Source organism: Caloenas nicobarica, chromosome 1, assembly GCF_036013445.1.
Source record: "Caloenas nicobarica isolate bCalNic1 chromosome 1, bCalNic1.hap1, whole genome shotgun sequence".
Classification (NCBI taxonomy): Eukaryota; Metazoa; Chordata; class Aves; order Columbiformes; family Columbidae; genus Caloenas; species Caloenas nicobarica.
This window is the reverse complement of record NC_088245.1, coordinates 32,566,125-32,586,262: the sequence shown is the minus strand read 5'-3', so window position 1 is coordinate 32,586,262 and position 20,138 is coordinate 32,566,125. Positions and strand designations below refer to the sequence as shown.

The following is a 20,138-nucleotide window of genomic DNA, read 5'->3' as shown; positions in this document are numbered from 1 at the left end:
TTTGGGTCAGTTTGACTGCCTAGTAAAGTATGTGAACGTCTCTTCTTTGGCTTCAGTAGGCTCTTGGTCAGGAAACGTTGCAAACTTATCTGCAGTCATTGAGTTGGTTGTGCTGCGGAAGTCCCCAGATGAGATTTTCCTTTTTGCAATGTGCTGTGCAGACACAGTGAGCCCTCACTGCAGGGAGCTACTAAGAAAAGGTCAGGCACCCCTGGAAAAAGGAGTAGATAATATATGCAAATTGTTGTTATTTAATTCAGTTGTGTAGTGGGAAAGAATAAACATAATTCCTGACATTTCCATTTTTGATTAATGATGAATGGAATTGGCAGATGTTCAGCTGGCCACCAGATGGGGTCTGCTCAGTCCAACGAACAGAATAGAAACAGTCTGGGTCTTGTAAAGCCAGCACAGCCAAAAGCTCTGACAAAATCTCTAGCTCATGCAGGTGATATGCCAACTTTCACCTCAGAACAACTTAGCAATTTAAGAATGGAGGTAGTACAACCAGCGAAACTGCTTATGGAAATGAAATGGGATGTGGAAGGATTTGAGCTGGTTAATTTGCTGGAGTTTCAGCAGTTTTTTTCTGCTGCAGGAGCCGCAGACTGTAGCTTTGATTTCATGGGGCTGGATCTGTGCGGGACCTCGTTCATCCACCCGTGGTTACAACTATCCGGTCTCTGGGCATATCTCATGGCACAGATGGGGATGGGCTGTAGTCGATGGGCTGTTTTTAACGTCGTTAACCCAGGATAGGCTTTGCGACTTGAGATCAGATTAGCCCAGTATTGGTCTTGATCCATCAGCCTGCCTTTCTGTCTGGCTGCGTCTGGCGATGGTTAATCAGCACACGGGAGGGGGGCGAGGGCTCTTCCCGGCCCGCCTTGGAACTCGCGTGTGCCCGGCCGAGCGCCGAGTGGGTCGGGGCGGCGGGCGGAGCGGCACAGGGATGGGGACAGGGACGGATGGGGACAATGATGCTTCTCTAAGCGCCTCTGCCCGCGGCAGGCGCCGCGCCTTTACCCGGCAGGGCCGGCTCCCCTGAGCACCCTGCGGGCAAAATCATTCAAATTTAGAAGAATGAAAACTCATGCAAATTCGGTTCCTGAGGGAAGCGATAAGTGTCTACGAAGTGCCCCGTCCCCGTCCCGCGCGGCAGGCCCGGGCAGATAAGGCGCCCCCGGCCGCGGAACCGCGGGGTGGGGGGAAGAGAGGGTCGCCGCTGCCCGCCGCTGCCCGCCGCTGCCCGCCGCTGCCCGCCGCTGCCCGCCGCTGCCCGCCGCTGCCCGCCGCTGCCCGCCGCTGCCCGCCGCTGCCCGCCGCTGCCCGCCGCTGCCCGCCGCCCTTCGCGTCGGGGGCTGGGAGGGTTGCTGCTTTGACCCCGAGTTGCAGCGCGAAATAATTCCCTTTGATAATGACTTCCCAAGGGAGACAAAGAGCGGGGGGGGAAGAGGAAAGAGGAAATTTGACCGCGGTGTTCACGGTTACATTCACGGTGCCGGAGGGGAAGCTGCTCGCCAGCCTTTGAAGCCAAACCACCCGCCTCTCGGGGCTTTTTTTTTTTTTTTTTTGCACGTGCTGGGGGGCGAGGGGAGGGAAGTAAAAGCGAGGGCTGGCAGTTGTTTGTCCAGGCGCACTTAGAAAATACCCAATAACTCGGGTGTTACTTTTCTGCGCGTAAGCTGAAGCTCGGACGCCTCTTTCTCACTGGAAATGTGCCAAGGGACGCAGCGATGGACATCCCCTCGCTGTGGTCCTCAGATTCGGATTGGGTTTTTAAATTTTAATTATTTATTTATTATTATTTTTATTTATACATCGCGATCTAGAGCAAATGCTTTCCGGTTCTTATCCGAGTCTGGATGCGCGGGGCGGCAGGTCGGCAGTGGCCGGGCAGGGTCAGCCCGGGGCGGCCCGGAGCATGGCGGAGGGTGGGGTGGGAAATCTATTTCTGGCGTAAACACGAACAAAAGCCCTGTCGCTAAACCACATGTCCGTCGTGTCCTGAGCGCAGAAATTTATTGCTTTTGCAAACCCTTGGTCCCCCGGGTAGGCGGGCGGCGATGCCGGCGACCCTTCCTGCCTCTGGATCGGAGGCAGGAGCGGCTCTCCCCTTCTCTCCTTCCGTCCCTCCTCCGCCTTGGGCAGCACTTTGAAGGGAAGATCGCTGGTGGGAGGAATTCCTCCCGCCGCCTGACAGAGGAGCGGTGAGCGGCGCACGGCACAGGGGCCGCACTGCTGCCCCCTCCAGGGGATGCCAGGGGTCGAGGGGAGCTCCCCGGGGGGCAGCGGGCTGGAGGGAGGAGGTGCTGCCGGTGCCAGTTCGGGGTGCGCTTGGGGAGGAGCGCTCGGGAGGCAGCGCCCTCCCCGGCTTGCAGCCCCGGGGGAGGGAGGAAGGTGGGGGGTCGGCGGGGGGCGGTGCAGGTAGGTCTCCCAGCAGGCGGGACGAGGAGGGGAAGCGGCGGCGCCGCCCGGCGGGGGCAGGGCAGGAGAACCCCGACGCACGCTGTCCCGGTACTCGGCGAGGCCGTGCCTGGCGCTGGCCGCTCCGTCGGACCCGCCTGGGGAGCGGAGCCGCGCTCCGGCCGAGGTGAGCCCTGCGCCGGGGGTGCTGAGCCCTGCGCCGGGGGTGCTGAGCCCTGCGCCGGGGGTGCTGCGCTCCGCGCCCGTCCCGCTGCCGGAGCCGGGGCGCTGCGGCCCCCTTGCCGAGTCTGTTGGTCTTTACAGCCCTGGGGACAGCGGGGAAGGGGGCTCGGTTTTAAACAGAGGGTGCAGCGAGGGGGAGCGGGGTCGGGTCTGCAGCGGGCATCGCCTCTCCTGCGCCTCCTTCCCCGGCTCCGCCAGCAGCCTTGCCACTCACGATTTCGGTGCTGAAAGAGGTAATTTGCGGTTGCTTGTATCCGCTCTCCCTCGCGGCTCGTCCGCTGGAGGGGCCCGGTGGGTGCCGGTGCCTTGGCGGGGGGACCCGGGGGCGCGTCTGACGCACCGTGATGTCCGTGAAGCTCGGGCAGGACGGACAGAAGCCCAGCTGTCCTTCAGAGAGCTCTGCCTGCCGAGGAGGCATCGTCCCGGCTTCTCGGGAATGAGCATGTATGGCTACGTGTGTCTTGTCAGAATAAACTGGGCTATAAGCAGAATTTTGTTTTTACAACTCTGCTTTTGTGACTTATTGAACACTTTCTTGAAGTGTTTTCTCTGGAAACTTGTCTCAAATGAGGGTTGTGAGCCCTAACAAAGAAGGGTGTTGTTCGGGAGCCAACAGGTGACGGGGTGAAACCTGAGTATATGTGTACATTGGAGTAAAGTCTGGCTGCTGTTTAAAATAGAGTTAAAAAAATCAATGGGAGACTGTAAAAGGCGAGACTTCTTTCTTTCTAAATCTGTACACTCTCTTAAGGAGAGGGGGAAGCATCCGTGAGAATATCGCTTCCTCAGCTAGCGGTTTGGTTCTTGCCTGGCTGCAGCAGGCGCTTGTATTTCCATCAGTGCTACACAGCGCCAAGCGTAATACATCCAAATCAGATGTGCTGGCGTGGGGTGGTGCTTTGTCATGGTGCTTCCTCCTTTTGTTAATGCAAGTAGTCTGTCTTTGCAGTAAGACTTGTCAAAAGAAAATATCCTGAAACGAATTGTTCGACTTCCAGTTGGAAAAGTGATCTTTGCGCTAGGATGCTAGAGGAGGAAAGCAGTTAACTCTTCTGTCAGTCCTTGTACATTGACTAACAGAAGGCAAAAAAAGTTCCTGTCTTACTTGTAGGGTCCATCTAAAGGTCTGTTGAATAAACAAATATACAGGTTTAATTCCTTCCTCCACTGCTCTGCATAATTCAGTTACTCAATGGAGCCAACAGCTGAAGAAGTTGCTGTGTGCTGGTGCTGATACACATTCTGCTCATCAACTCTGGATCCAGATTTCATAAGTACATAGCTGTAGAGCTGTCTGTAAATGCATTGCTTGCACTGTAGCTGGGGAATGGGACTTTCTCATTGTTTGCATAATATATGTTGGAAATAGTATTTAAATTTTTAATAGTTATTTTATGGTGGTTTATTGCTGCTGTATTACACCCTTCCTCTTCTAATGTAGTTATGCACCAGGGATTAAATAAACAGGTGAATGGGCTGGCCATGCTAATCTCCACTCGTTGAGCCTTCATTGTGAATGGATGCATGCGATATGCATCTTGTATCCCCTATAGCCTTGTTAACAAGCCTTCTAACAAAAAAGTTGTTAAACAATTTGCCCTGCAGGACAGAGTAAAACAGCAGGGGATGGGCAAGGAGATGTTTGTCTAACTGTGCTCACAAATCATGACCTCTTCTATCTGGTCAGGGGTGAACATAATCAGTGAGCTGGAAATCCTAACACAGGGATAACCTTCATATGGGGTTCAGCAATAGCTTTGTTCTAAGTTTGATATCCTAATATTTTGTGTACCAATATGTTTGTAATTAGGAGTGGAATTTGTCCTTGCTTCTAAGAACTTTGTCATAATAAGGTTGTTTTAATACATCAGTGGAAAAAAAACTTACAGCTTTTCTTTTTAAATCAAATTTAGCTGTTCAACCCAATTATGTTATTCAAGGTTGTTAAGCTGCCAGTGAAACACCTCCTTTTAAGCTGCGAAACTTTTTTCTTGAGAGGTACTGTTTGAACAGAGCTGAAACCTCAAAATGTTTCACAGACTTTAGGAAATCAAAACAAAGCATCCTTGTTGTGTTTTGTAGATGTCATGGCAGGAGCAGAAAGACCACGGTTCTACTCATCCTTCAGAAAGCATTTATTTTTTCAGCTGTTGTTTATATTCATTTGAATCCTCCTTAGGATGTAATCATTTTAAACAGATCACTTTGAAGGATGAGTGCGGTTGGGAGGCGGGGAGGAAGAACCCTGTAGTTTTAAAATGCAAACCAAGTTACACTTGAGCAGGAGAGGAAGGAGAACTCCTAAACAAGCAATTGCTAAAACGGTTCTGCAGATCTCCTGCTGTTAAGCTGGGCCGTTTCAGAAACCTTGCTCTCAGCAACACCACAATATTTGTGACATGGCCATATTGATATATGGCGCACTGGCAGTCATGTTATAGCTTGCTTAGCATTAGCTCTGTGGTGGCATTTTTCTTTTAAAGCGAATGCTGTCTTTTGAGTAATCTCAGGTCACTGAGATTTATGAACCTTGCTTTAAACATTTCTAATCGCCTTATCTGGGGAGGAACACCCTGACTATAAAGTTGCATGTAACAGTTGGAGGTGAGGTATATTTTTCCTTCATTCTCTACCAGCCATACTTTGAACCTGTCTTGTATCACCAGGAAAATGGGCCTGTGGGTCTGTGGTTTTCTCCTGTCGGAGCTGGAGTGTGTGCTCTCTGAAATGGATGGGTCAGAGATGACCCACGCAGGATCACACCCCATGGAAAAGCAGCACGGTCTCTCTTGTACCAATGCCTTGTCTTCCTTTGGAATTGGGGAACATTCCTCCACTTATGCACCTTTGCTATACTTGAAATCCCAATGTGACCCAGCACTGCTTTTTGCCACGCAGAAGTAGCATGTAGCCTTAGTGTTGAAAAATCCTCAGAAAAGTTAACCGGTCTTCGTGCATTCAGATTTTGTTTTGTTTCCTTGTCTTTCTAGAGAAGAAAGTAAGTCAGAGCAGTTAATCTGTGATCTTAAGGAGAGGGGTTTTTGAACGATCAATATGAAGCAATTACTAAACTACCTGATGTGCTTGTGGACGTTGCGTGAGCAGGCCGGGTACACCCCGCGCCAGTGCCTGGGACTGGCAGAGCCCAACCCGTCCCTTTGCCTAAATTACATTTCAGATCTGCTTCCTGTGGTGTGGTTGAGGTCAGGCTGCCTGATGAATTGTTGGCAAAGATGTTTCATCTACTGACTCCTTTTATGCCTGGGTTATTGGGCAGGAGTCAGTTCTTGAAAAGTGACAGCCTAATCAACACAAGTTCTCGTGATGCAATGCCATAAGAATTGGAAATATCGGCCTAGGTGTCAGCAAGTGGCACGTTATTGTAAACCAGGTATCTACCCCTTTCTGAAAGGAAATTGTAAAACAGCTCATCTGCTGCTAAGATCATCTTGGAAGGACTTGGACTTCTCATTGATACTCATAGTGATTTTGTACTTAAGAATTATTTGGGTATAGATGATGCGGGACACAAGCTGCCAACCTGAGCATCCCCATCTGTCTGCAACAGTGAGCACTGTTGCTTTTTTTTGCCAGAGTGATTTCTTAACTGCATCACAGTATTCCTCTGCCCCTCCTTCCTCACAGCCCAGTTTTATACAAGCAAAACCAAAAACATACCTGATGCTTGACTTCATTTCCACTGGTACGTGGAGAGGGGGAACAGTTTTGTGTCACTTGTCCTATCATTTATTTGTGAAGGAAACTTAATTCAGGGGATCCACTACGTACGAGGACGTCTGTCTTGCTATGTTACATATACAGGGTTAAGCTTTTAGGATTGAGTTTGGTTTTACTCGCCTTCCTTGACAGAGATGCTAAGCTTGGAAGCTGTTTTGTTAACCTTCAGTTGTTCAGCTGGTGTTGAGATTTCAGAAATTTGCCTGGCAGTTGACAAGCTTTGTAGAAATAGCCTGTTCTCAAAGGGGAGGTTGGCAGGTTTGCTTGCCCCATCAGATATTAAATGAATCTTTTATTACAGTGCAGCTATGCAGGGTAATAGAAGTATGTTGGCATCTTAGAAGTGCACCAAAAATAGTGCATATGTTTTCTAACCATAAGTTTTTGGAGTAAAGTTAACAAGTTAATTTTTTTGAGCACTAGCCCAGCGGAAGAGTTAAGTAATGCCATCTCATTTTATTGGGTGTGGGAATGTATAGACGTATAGAAAATGGGGGTAGGGAGACTGCGTAATATTGAATATCGTCATTTTTCCAAGTTTGTAGCTTTGAATGCATGTGGTCACCTTTTATGACGCAGGTTTGGGGTTATGTACTTAATCAACAGAGCCTGGCACTAACCAGTGCCTCACACTTGGAGGAGAAACTCCTGTTGAGTAACTAGCAGAATACTTGGTCTGAAATCCTTTTTCCACCTGTGATCTAGCAGCAACTTGTTTTCCCTATTATGGTGGTGACGTGACTGGAAATGTAATGTGAGACCCTCTAGAAGTTTTTAGAGTGCTCTCCCCTTTAGACCCATCAGCAAGGTTCTGTGTCAAGGAGATTAACATTTTCTACAGCTCACATGTAGCACTGACAAAATTGCATCCATGGTTAGATGAATAGGTGAAAGAATTGCCTAAAACGGAGAAGGCATAGCTCATGTGTAATGTGGTGCTGTAAAAGCAAGGTTGTTCCTAACCCCAGTGGTCAGGATGTCTGTCATGGTAGGATACATCCTCTCTGCTTTCGGTAATCTGTATTTCACTGAAACTCCTGGTCTGAATTTCCTAAGAACTTCTGCTAGAATTAATGTAAGATATTCATCTTAATAAGCTTTTTACTGCAGAATGCTATGGATGTTGGTGAGAGCCTTCTTTGCCAGTTGTGACTCAAAATGATCCCACTGATACTAAGCTTTGCAGGCTTCATGAACCAACAGAACCATCTCCCTATAGGGTTTTAAATTAACTGAACAATCGTGATGTATTTTGCAGAGCCTAATCTGGCCTAATTGGATTTCAGATATTTAACCGGACCAACACCCTTCCGCTCCGATACAGCTAAAACAAAGTTCTCAGAGGAATCCAGCAGATGCTCGCTGTCCTCTGCCTACCTGGTGAAAACCAGGATGCTACTTCCACAACAGCCTTTCCCCGACAATTTCTTTAGTTTTTGACAAACGATTGTCATGTCTTTCGTGTTATTAGACTGGTGGTAGTAATGACTTCAGGAAGAGCTTGTGTCATTCCTTTTGTTAATATCTGCCCAGTAAATCTTTACTAGATATACCTACATATAATCTGTGATGTGAAACAAGCAGAAGTGTCAAAGAAGACAAGTGTTAATATTGAAATACATTGTGGTTGCCAAACGTGGTAGTGTGTGTTCTGGGGGTTTTTTGAGTAGTTCTATTTTTATAACTCTTTCAAGCACTTTTGAATTGCTTGTAGCAAGTTATGATGACACTTCAATAATTTATTGTTCTGGGCAGCGCAAGGAACATGAAACTGTTGTAAGATCATTTAGACTGATAATTAGTTGTTGCATGTTCAAATTTATTAAAGCTCTGTTAATCTCTTCTTCCAGATCAATTGCTTGATGAGCTGCAGCTGAAATATTTAACACTTCACACTTATGCCATTGGAGATGGAGCCCAAAGCTAATAATCTCATTTTCGGGTGTCAGCGGAGCTCAACATCTGACGATGACTCTGGCTGTGCTATGGAAGAATATGCCTGGGTCCCTCCTGGGCTCAGACCAGAGCAGGTACCAACTCTGCTTCTGCATTTTTAAAATAAGCCTTGTAAGGACCGTTTAAGGGAGTGATATGCTGCTTCTACAAGTATCATTAAATTATTATAATATATAAAACTTAAATTCGTCTAGAAGCCTTTACTTCTTGTTTCCTGTTCCAATGAGGCTGTGTTTAGAGAGCTTAAAATCCTCACCACCGAGGAATTTTATGTTCCAAAAAAAAGTTCCCAGTCAAGATTTTTGAATAAATACATGCCACAGAGGTCAAGTCTAAAAGTAGCATAGAAATTTGCTTTCTCTTTGAAATAAGTTATTAGTTTAAATTAAAGCTCATGGCATACCTCCTGGCATTGTGCTACTTGGCCCATACTTCATTGCACTTGTACAACTCTTTACATAATTAGGCATTTGACATCTAGAACAGGTATGTTACTACAGCACACATAAACGAAAGTGTTTTGTCACTGCAACAAGGAGTAATGCATTTTACGCTTGTTTAAATAGTTGTATGCCTGCCATTTGTTCATGCCAGGATTTCTCTTGTACAGTCTCATGGGCTGGTTGGGCTGTTCCTTCCCCTCTCCCCTTTCTGCTTTATTTTTTATAATATCACCATAATTAAAAAATAGAAGTGAAATTAGTGATGAGCAAGTTTTGGTCAAAATGAACCTCCCATAGTATTAATTTACTGGGTGATATTGCAACTGTGCCGAAGCTGTGTACTCAGTGTTATCCAGTGTTAAATGGGTACAGTGGCTTTGTGATGTTTATTAATAGAGGCACAACAACCCTCCTTCAGCTGCCAAGCTAACACAGTCCATAGTTACAAAGGTGCAGAAGATATCTCCTTTTTGCTATGCAGAGATTCTCTTAATAATGAAAAAAGTATAAAGGCAGTAGGAATGGCAGGTAATAAGCTATTTTTAGGGAAACTCTTTTTATCACTTACTTAAGCATATATAAGAATCCTGATGAATTGGACTTTCAAGCGACAGCAAGCTAACGTTCTGCCAGAATAATTAAATGTCATAAAATATTCTCGTAATCCAGCTATCTTAAACTCACTAATAGTTTATTTTTTCGAAGAAGAAGCACTTGAGAATGGTGCAGTACATTTCAGAAAAGGGCATAAAGATTCTTTAAAGCTTCACTTTGTACTGCATGTTATCTTTTCCTACAGCTTCTTGAAATACAGTCTGTAGTAAGTGGTCTTACAGTAGACTTCTGATGTTTGAATTTTGGTTAAATGAAGACCAAATCACATTTTGTACAACCTTTCCCATACAATTTTGATTGCTTCTTGCGTCCAGTGACTGATAACTGCTGCTTTTTCATCTGTCTTGCACAGTAATGAGTTGTTGACCTGAGCATTATTTCAATTTGGATGGCGAGTAACATTTTTGCCAATAATCAGCTCTTATTTACAGCCCCAGGCCTCGTGACAAGCTGGAAACTGCATAGGAAAACCAATAAATCTGTAGCTGTTCCACAAAAATATTTTTTGCCATTGGGCTTTGTTATAGTGTTCATTACAGCTTTCCTGTCATAATTTTCTTCTGAAAAAAAAGAAAAAAAAAGTGAAGATTGATAGGTGTGTACATCTGATTTCTTTATCAAAATCATGTGGCCCCTGAAAATTTCATCGTTAATTTGCATCTGATTGAAATGTGGCTGGATCCAGCCTCCCCCCAAGGGAAGGATGTTTCCACCTTCTTACCAAAGCCCACATGGAAGCAATGAAAGCTGATGCTTTGGGTGAGCCCGATCAGCGGGAGGCTACAGAACAGCTTTTGTCTCAACAATGTGTAAAATGCAGAGAGCAAATTAAATTTGTTTATACAGCGGCTGTTTTCTGGAAAGCTTCGTGCCCTGTGTGGTAAATTGCAGAGGGAAACCTGGAATTTCCACAGGGCTGTTGACCAGCCCTGAAGGGGGTGGGAATAATGAGAACATTAAATGTGCATAATTTATGATACCCCCCTTAATTGTCACTGCAAATTGCATTCCAGAAAAGCAATTCAGCAGCTGGGTGCTAGTTTTATCAGAGACAATTCAGGTTTGCTGAGCTGGTTCATCTGGGTCTCGTATTTTCAGCACAAACACTGACGCAGCTCTAATGTAGCGTAACCTTTTTCCTTCGTAACTGGGACCTGAGATGAAGCAGGAGCTGAAGGACACTTGCAGCGCGTGGGTGACACATGTCCCTCGGGCTGATCTCTGCTTCCTCCTGGGCAGGTCCAGCTGTATTTCGCCTGCTTGCCGGAAGAGAAGGTCCCTTACGTTAACAGCCCCGGAGAGAAACACCGAATTAAACAGCTTCTGTATCAGCTGCCACCCCACGATAATGAGGTAAATACAGAATTTAGGATGCACCGATCGGGGCTTATGTCTCCCTGGCAGCTTTTACGTGGAGAGCTACCTACCTGTGTATTTACTACCAGCCTAAACCGCGGTCTGCGGTGGCATCCGACCTGTGAAGCGGCACGGCGTGTACACTGAGCCCATTGTTCAGCTGTCCCCTGGGCGCAGATAAGAGCTGTCTGGGAGGACACTGCCCCTGCCTGTTAGGGAGCCTGGTGTCACTGCCATAAACTTCACACAAGCTGGTTTTATAGTGTTTGCAGCCACCCACCAATTACCAGGGACCTACAAATTCCTGGAATTGCATTGTAGCACACAAAAAGGATGCTTTGTGGTAGTAAAAGGTTTGCATCTCAGATATGCAGTGTAATTTGGAGTACAAGTGGAAATAACAAACAAGCTCTTTGTAAGGAAAGGGGGCGGGGGTGTCAATACTTAAGATCTTGGATATACTGCAATACTTAGTTGTGGGCACTTAACCATAAATCTAAAGGACAATGTTGTGGCTGATTTAGGTTCATTCCATTATTTTAGGATAGCAGCAGTTTTGGGTTTGGCTTTTTTAAATCTTATTTCTTGCCTAGACAACTTCCTAGTTTAGTATATATACTTTTTTTTTCTGTAACACAAAAATCTTCCTCAGTATTAGTTTTGTATTATGCCGTGTTATCTAAATATTAAGACAAGTTGGGAAAGTTTAATGATGATTGCCAGCATGCCTGCTAAATTTCCTGTCTGTAGGCATGCACTTACTAATCTGTTACTTTGAAAGCTCAGTATTTAAAATCTCCTGTGTTTTCTCTGGAAGGTGAGATACTGCCAGTCTTTAAGTGAAGAAGAAAAGAAGGAACTGCAGATGTTCAGTTCTCAGCGCAAAAAGGAGGCACTCGGCCGAGGCACAATTAAACTGCTCTCAAGAGCAGTGATGCATGCGGTTTGTGAACAGGTAATAGCGCTCGTGCCATAAGCCCGCCAGCGGGCTGAATAATATAAAGCTGTAGTATCTCGATATCATGTGTAAGCTTAACCCTATGTCTGAACATACACACACACACCAAAAAAAAAAAATTGAAACTGCTTGCAAACAGAAAGAAGGTAGTGCTTGCTTAAGCAAAACACAACCTTTGATATTAGGAATGAACTGAATCTTTGTCATATTTGCTACTCAAAAAAAAGTGTTGCTGACTCACACTAAAGTAACAACACATGAAAAACAGGCATATACTTAAAAATGTTATTATGTATAAAATAGACTTCTATTCAGAAAAGTCTTGTCGATGCACAGATTTTGTCTAGATCAGAATTGAGAATATTTTTTTTTCTCTTGTCAGAATTTTGGAATAAAATCTGCATATTTAGTTTGGTGGTTTAACTTAATTTAAATGCCAGAAGCGAGTAGTTTGGGATGGGAAGTGTGTTCACTTTCTGGTTTTGTTCCTAGTGTGGTACAAAAGTTAACGGCGGTGAAGTTGCAGTTTTCGCCTCGAGAGCTGGGCCTGGCGTGTGCTGGCATCCCTCCTGTTTTGTGTGCTTCACATGTAACGAGCTGCTCGTTGACCTTATCTACTTCTACCAAGATGGAAAAATTCACTGTGGCAGACACCACGCTGAACTTCTCAAACCTCGATGTTCAGCCTGCGATGAGGTAAATAATTCACATTTTACAGCCAATCTACACAGCTGTTGTTGTTCAGTTACTTGAGCAATTAGTAACTTCACATGCATTCACTTAAAAAGTAAAAAGTAAGGACTCTGGTGCATAGATGTGTTTGAAAGCTGAGGGGTGTTTAATTTCTTGTCAAACTGGCAATATTACAAGCAACGTGATGGTATTTAGAAAGCACATACCTCTTTGTATTTAGAATTTAATCTTGTGGATTGATTTAGAAAAAGGATTTGTACAAATATTCCAAAATATCATCCTGATAGCAGCTTCTTTAATTGTTGAGATCTTAGGTTCTTGTTTATTTTGTTGCTTTGAAAAATACAGGATTTCTTAATTCTTTCCTGTTTAAGGAAAGATTAGAATGCCACAGCTGCTATGGGAGATCGTTATTTCTATCCTTATATTCAAAAGGCAGCTAAATAAAACATAAATTTAGTGTGTGAAATGCATAAATAGGATGTTTGGTTTGCTCTGAGTCACAAGGTGAGGTTTGGGCTGTTTTAACTAAAAGTTTACTTTTTGTCTCTGAAAAGATCATTTTTGCTGATGAGTGTACGGAAGCTGAGGGTCGCCACTGGCACATGAAGCACTTCTGTTGTCTCGAGTGTGAAACAATCCTGGGTGGACAGAGATACATCATGAAGGATGGGCGACCATTCTGCTGTAACTGCTTTGAGTCTCTTTACGCAGAATACTGTGAGACCTGTGGGGAACATATTGGTAAGTATGTCCTTTTTAAGCCTTAAACTTACAAATAAAGGGAAGGCCAAGTTATGAAATAACCTCACATTCCGGAAGTGTGGATTGTGCAAACTATTTTTTGGAGAAACCCAAAGCATCGCTTTTTCTCCCATTCTAGGTGTTGACCACGCTCAGATGACCTATGACGGGCAGCACTGGCACGCCACAGAGACTTGCTTTTCTTGTGCTCAGTGCAAGACCTCTCTGCTTGGCTGCCCCTTCCTCCCAAAGCAGGGGCAGATTTACTGTTCCAAAACCTGCAGCTTGGGAGAGGATGTTCATGCCTCCGACTCTTCTGATTCTGCATTTCAGTCTGCTCGGTCCAGAGATTCCAGGAGGAGCGTTCGCATGGGAAAAAGCAGCCGGTCAGCCGACCAGTGCCGCCAGTCTCTCCTCCTGTCACCAGCCCTCAATTACAAATTTCCCGGCCTTTCAGGCAATGCCGATGATACTCTTTCTCGTAAGCTGGAGGACTTAAGCCTTTCAAGGGAAGAGGCAAGCTTTGTTAATGAAGACTTCTGGAAGGGAAGAGTAGAGCAAGAAATGCCTGAAGACCCTGAAGAATGGGCTGAACATGAAGACTACATGACTCAACTTCTTCTGAAGTTTGGTGATAAAAGCCTCTTCCAGCAGCCCGCTGAAGTAGACCTTAGGTCAAGTGAACACTGGATTTCTGATAGCATGGTCAAGAGCAAGTTGGACTTGAAAAAAAATAACCCAAGCCTAGCAAGTAAGAAGTATCAATCAGACATGTACTGGGCCCAGTCACAAGATGGCTTGGGTGACTCGGCATACGGCAGCCACCCAGGCCCTGCCAGCAGCAGGAAAATCCAGGAGCTAGACATGGAACATGGGGCTTCAGGATACAAACACGACCAAACAGCGTGGTATGGAGGTTCACTTGAATGTTTGTCTGACCTAAAACAGCAAGAACAAAGTGTTCGAGACTCAATGGATTCTTTGGCTTTGTCTAACATAACAGGTAATAGGGGAAACGATGAATGGTTTTGGCGGAGAGGTCAACCAAAGCATGCTTGTTGGAATATTTTGAACTAAGACTTTTCATGTGTGATTTCTAAAAAGCTGTAGTAGCAAGAGATGCATGGAAACTAGGCAATAGCTTTTATCAAGCACATATTCTTCCACAAGATACATTTCTGCTACTAAAATTCTATTTATTCTCCTTTCCTTTTGAATTCTCTTCGCTTACAACAAAAAATCCATAATGGTAAACAGAGGAAAAATGGTCTTGAACTGTGCATGTTATATAGAAACCACAGCTTTAAGAAAATGTAGATTTTTTTTTTTCCTCTACCTTAAGTACCAGAAGTTGCATTATAGACTAGGATTAAAGATAATTTGCAAGACAGTTTAGGTAGTTTCCTGATTTGCTTGTAAAAATATGTAGAAAATCTGAAACGATGGAAATAAGCAGTTGGAAATAAGGTTTATGAGATTATATCTTTCCCCATTGACTAAAAAGAATGTGATAATCCACTCTTATGAACCTCCTTGTCAAACATGATTGAAATTAGCCAAAGGGATGAAAGACACACAAGTGTGTGTGTGTGTGTGTTAACCTTCCTTTCCTATTTCCCTACAAAAAACCCCAAACATGAGAGTTAGGTATGAGACACCCACTATAAAAGTTATCCTGTCCTCTTCTCCATTCCGTTCCTTCTGTAACCTGAATTATTGTAGCTGCTCACATAGGCCAGGCCCAGCCACCCGTTGCACTGCCCGAGCAGTGAGCAGGGAGCTGATGAGGGGAGCTTGGTTCAGGGGCACACGGGAGGAGGAGGAACTAGGGGTGTCACACCTGGGAACGTCACGGGGCAGATGACATTGTTGTGGGAATGAAGGGTCATTGGACACAAACCCGGACTAAAGCAGGCCAGCTTACTGCTGCTGATTTTTGCAGGGTAAGGATCCTTCTTTGTGAGACAGTAAGCCTGGCTTTCCTGCAGCAACAGCTGGGATATTAGCGATACCAGAAACATGAACTATTTTAGCCTCAAAAATGGCAAGGACGAACTGTAGAATAATTTTAAGTAATTCTTCCTTTTTTTTTTCTTAGAGGCTTAGCTGTATGCATGTTAGAGCTATTTAAAAATTTTAAACTCATTAAACTTCTTCCGTTCTTGATGTCCTAATGTTACCTAATTCTTTGGTAACCAGAGCTAGTACTTAAATATTTGAAGTCAAAACAAAGCTTATTCTTCTATGAAGCCAGTCCTTTTGGTAAGAGTTCCAAAACCCACTAATATGGTCTGCTTTACTGAAATGTTTAATGTTTTGTTATAATACTTAACTCTTTGATAGCCCTCTCATTTTTCTTTTCCTCCTTTTTCCACCCCCACCACAGGGGCTTCAATGGATGGAGAAGGCAAGCCACGGCCATCTCTCTATTCTTTGCAAACTTTCCAAGAACTGGAGGTAGAGGACTGTGAGAAAATGAGCAACATGGGCACCCTGAATTCTTCAATGCTCCACCGGAGCACAGAGTCCTTGAAGAGTCTGAGCTCAGAGCTGTGCCAGGAAAAGGTCTTGCCGGAGGAAAAGCCAGTGCATATGCCTGTACTGAGAAGATCTAAATCCCAGTCTAGACCACAGCAAGTGAAGTTTTCAGATGACGTTATTGATAATGGAAGTTATGAGAATGTTGAAATACGTCAGCCTCCAATGAGTGAAAGGACTCGTAGGCGTGTTTACCATTTTGAAGAGCGTGGAAATCGACCTTCTCATCATCGTAGAAGAAGTAGGAAGTCTCGTTCCGATAATGCACTTAACTTGGCTGCAGAAAGACGATGCTCTCCAAGAGAGAGATTTCGTTATTACTCCCCTCAGGATCATGAAAAATTTATTCAAAATAGAAGCTCACGGGAGATTCGGGCATATATTCAAAATGCGGAGCTGTATGGACAATATGCCCACACTAGGTCTGATTATGCACTGCGGAATCAGGTGGTTGATAAATTTTTTGGATTGTATGGTGAGGAAGACGACTCCTGGTGTTCAACTTCATCCTCATCATCCGATTCTGAAGAGGAAGGATATTTTCTAGGACAACCAATTCCACAGCCACGATCACTGAGATATCCATACTATACAGATGACCTTTCTAGTCCAACTACTGCGTTATCTAGTTCTCAGTTTGGACAAAGGACAACCAAATCAAAGAAGAAGAGGGGACACAAAGGAAAAAATTGCATCATTTCTTAATTTGTTTTAACGGTTGGGAAGACCGGTCAACTCTGTAGCTACAGTTTGAATCACATCTTTTTATATTGATAGTTATACTTAAGCAAGTCGCTAAGGTTCTTAATGCTTTGCCAGTGTAAATGATAACCCTGCCAGAGTTTACATTGTACAAGTAACATTCAGAAATGTCACCATGCCAACTGATGATCCGCTCGGATATTGCTAGGTTTACATATTATGTATCAGCTGTCAAAATACTGTTATTGCGGTTCTTGATACAGACTTCTTGTAGACATTTTATTTAATGCGCGCTGTTCACCTATGTTGAATTATCTGAGAGGGAGATTCAACAAAGATCCATTAATAAAAACGTCAGTCCTGTGCTGTAGCTATATCCACACAGGGTGATCTTTGACTTTTTCCTCATACTGCCAAGAAAGAGAAGGCTCTATACTGTGCCATTTCTTCTTTGATAAAGCTCACTCTTCCTCCTTCAAGTTTCCCTACAAAAAATTGATTTTTTTTTTTTTAATTTGGGAAAACGCTCCTTTTCCAAAGAGTCTACTCTTAAGCAGGCAAAAATCAGAACTGAAATGCTTGAGGCCTCGATATATCCTAAAGCAGCGGTAAATGGTTTATACATTTAACTTTTGTGGTTTTCCCTCCACATTTTATTTTTTAAGAACTCCGTCCCTTTTGTGCCTGTTTAAAGGAAGATATTAATTCAGATGCCGGAGTTGGACTTAGCTGCCAATGAGCGGTGATGTTTTTTATGCCGTGCCCCCCACGCCCCAGCAGCGAAAGGTACAACTGCTGGAGTCCTTTGCTCAGGCATGTAACCCCATTTAAGTTAATGAATCTACTTACGTAACAAATACTTTCATAAGGGCTTAAAGGATTAGGCTCCAGAATTGTGTCTTTTCAAATGCATCATCCAGGTTTTAGAATGTATTAGCTGCAATTCTAAATCAAAAAACATTGATATTTATAATGTAGTATTTCATAGGCTTAAATGTATTCATAATTTAACAGTGCAAATACTAATGTACATATTGTACAGTTAAAATTTTAAAAGCTGAATATTTTTATATCCCTGAATTTGAAGAAGTTTGTTACAATACCAAACTGGATTTGTTAGGGGTTTAACAGCAGCATTATGGATGAAATATTGCTTGTATCTTAGTCAGGGGTTTTAAGTTGAAAATATTGAAAAATGTTTAGTGCAAAACAGCTTCATTTTGTCTACTAGGTATTAAAAGCTCTGTATGCATGGTGGGGCTATGTAAATACTCTCTAAACTATGGCCCTCTTAATCTTGCAAGTGTTATTTATGGGTCAAGCAAAATGTAAACTATATAAATGTAAAAACCACACAAGCCTGGAATATATCAGTACAACAAATATGCAACTCCTGTGGATGTGGATTTTTTTACTGCTGTTCCCCTCCTTTCTTAAAAATAGTTTCTGAAGTTTGCCTGCATCAAGGAAGAGACATGCTGAGTGGTTCTAGAAGGCAAGGTGACAAAAAACTATAAAGTAGTAGGTAATCTCAGAAGTTGCCTTGAACACATATGTGGCACAGGAGCTATTTTAAGGTATTATAAACTTATTCCAATGTTATAGATAAAGGGTAGAAATTTGTTCCTTGAATTAACAATGACACCCACCAATTAAAATAGTAAGTGCTAAAGCTATTGGCTTTCTGACCACCTCAAGATAATTAGTGAAATAAAAGGTGCTTCTTACCAGAAGAGCCTGGCAAATTGAACTAAGCTTGCGTGTTTTGAGGATATAGAAGTTTTGGAATAAAAGCAGCTATAAGAAGGGGATGGAACGGCCACATGCGTATTGGCTTGCACCAAAGAAAATGAAGCTATCGCTAAGGCTAAATCAAACTAGCAGTTACTTGCTTGTGTTTTTCAGGGTAAAATAAGCAAAAGATCCTTTACTCCCAGAGGTGGTATGCACCATATAAGTCACTTTTCTAGTACAAACAAGTCTTGTGTACGTGAAAGCTGATCAAAGTAATACCGTGCTACATCGCATGGGCCAACGGGCGGCTGGTGGGACGCTTCCAGCTGGCGGGCTGCCTGGTGGCTGAGGCAGCCTTTGCTTTCCCAGCGGCCAAATGCCTGTTGTGCTTCAGCACAGCAAAGCCACCAGGCTGCCAGGACCTCCGGGACGTGAGGAGAGATGCTGAATCGTTAATGTGTTCCCCAGGACGCTCAAACAATGGTTGGGACCTTCCGTTCTTACCTGCGTTTCCAAATACGGGGAACCAGGATCCTGAGAAATGAAATGCTCTGTCTGCTTGCTACTGCTGTGTCCTTTTTGGGGCAAGAAGTGTCTCCACCAGCAGTTCTTCAGGTTTTACACCATCTTCTGAGATGCAGCATATGTACACTCCCAAAGTGCAATGTCCCATGGAGTATTAGATGACAAAAGTTCTCCATGGACTGTTAGTGGCTTCCTAACACTTTTTAAAAACACTATTCAACACAGATCTCTTAAAATGTGTCATTTACAAACTATCCGCAGAATTAACTTTCACATTACCTCCCTCTAAACCTCAAAATAAATGAGTTGAAAGACGTATTTCTTTCCCCATGCACTTAAACAAAACCCAAGCATAACTCAGGGCTAGAGGTGCCATTGCTGGGGCACTGTGAACTCTCTGCTCCTGCAAGGGCTCCGGGTAATTCTAAATGAGTGATGTAAATAATGACGCTTCCCACTCTCCCCCCCCCCCAATTTTTATACCGATATTTTTCAGCTGGAAGTTTTGGCAGAGGATAGAGAGACCTTTCCTTGTCCTCAGGTTTACTCAGGAAAAATTTAGAGGCACATTTGCTTGTGCAAGGGGGTAACAGACCTCCCGTCCATAGTGCTGCTTTTCCTCTGAGCTCTGCCCTGTTTTTCGTCCAGACCAGACTCGGCCAAGGAAGGCACAGCTTGCACAACATGGTGATGCCTTCAGAAACTGTGCTCCAGCGGTGCTGAGCGGCTTGTTCAGAGCTAGTTGAGGTACCTCTGCTCTGAGGGACGCACATCGCCCTGACCTGTGCCGGGCTGCAGGACCACAAGTCATTAAGAGCATTAGAAAAACGTTTAGAAAGTTTTGTTTCGCTGAGGAATGGGCTGTGAAGAGACATCCATGTGAGGGAAGAATAGCAAATACTTGTAACCACACAGTAAAAGAGGGACTAATTCCTATTTTCATCCACTTTAAAAATTAAAATCTAAGTTTAGAGATAAGTACACAATTTTGTTTACATTTTTTGGCTTGACATAAAAGATTCCTTCTTCATTATTTTTGACCACTTCTTATGAGAAGTATTTCTAATTGGTTCTTCCACCTTAAATATAAAGAGAGTGGCATGGGATCTAGTGTCCGCTAACAGCGCAAGACTCAGATACAGTTATCGAAGCTGTAAATCTTGGTTTGTGTTATTAGCAGTACTTTTGTATTCTAAGTGGAGCTTATACCCTGGTAGGCACCTAAGCATCACTCAGCTGCTCACTCACTCCCCGACCACCCCCTGCTGGGATGGAGGGGGGGAGAATTGGAAGGGTAAAAGTAAGAAAACTAGTGGTTAAAATAACGACAGTTTAATAGGTTAACAAACGAACAAAATAAGCCAAGTGATACAAAAACCTCCAGTTGCTCACCAGCAGCCAACCAATACCCAGCCAGCCCCTGAGCAGTAGCAGCCCCGGCAAACTTCTGCCCACCCCAGCCCCAATTTTACTGCTGAGCCTGATGT

At 44.1% G+C, this 20,138-nt stretch overlaps 1 protein-coding gene across 3 annotated transcripts in view; it reads left to right on the top strand.

Moving 5' to 3' along the window:
• Positions 1-17,761, top strand: part of PRICKLE1 (prickle planar cell polarity protein 1) — a 65,649-nt gene extending 47,888 nt beyond the window's left edge. The window contains exons 1-8 of one of the 3 annotated variants that reach the window (XM_065635844.1): positions 2,150-2,210; positions 8,238-8,417; positions 10,641-10,754; positions 11,575-11,712; positions 12,208-12,411; positions 12,966-13,152; positions 13,292-14,155; positions 15,539-17,761. In XM_065635844.1, the coding sequence (XP_065491916.1) occupies positions 8,286-8,417; positions 10,641-10,754; positions 11,575-11,712; positions 12,208-12,411; positions 12,966-13,152; positions 13,292-14,155; positions 15,539-16,395 (2,496 nt within the window). In that variant the 5' untranslated portion in view covers positions 2,150-2,210; positions 8,238-8,285 and the 3' untranslated portion in view covers positions 16,396-17,761. Of the gene's footprint in view, positions 1-2,149; positions 2,211-6,266; positions 6,353-8,237; positions 8,418-10,640; positions 10,755-11,574; positions 11,713-12,207; positions 12,412-12,965; positions 13,153-13,291; positions 14,156-15,538 lie in introns of those variants that run through there. The other 2 variants (XM_065635851.1, XM_065635842.1) reach the window with 2 other exon arrangements.
• Positions 17,762-20,138: the final 2,377 nt, after the last annotated feature.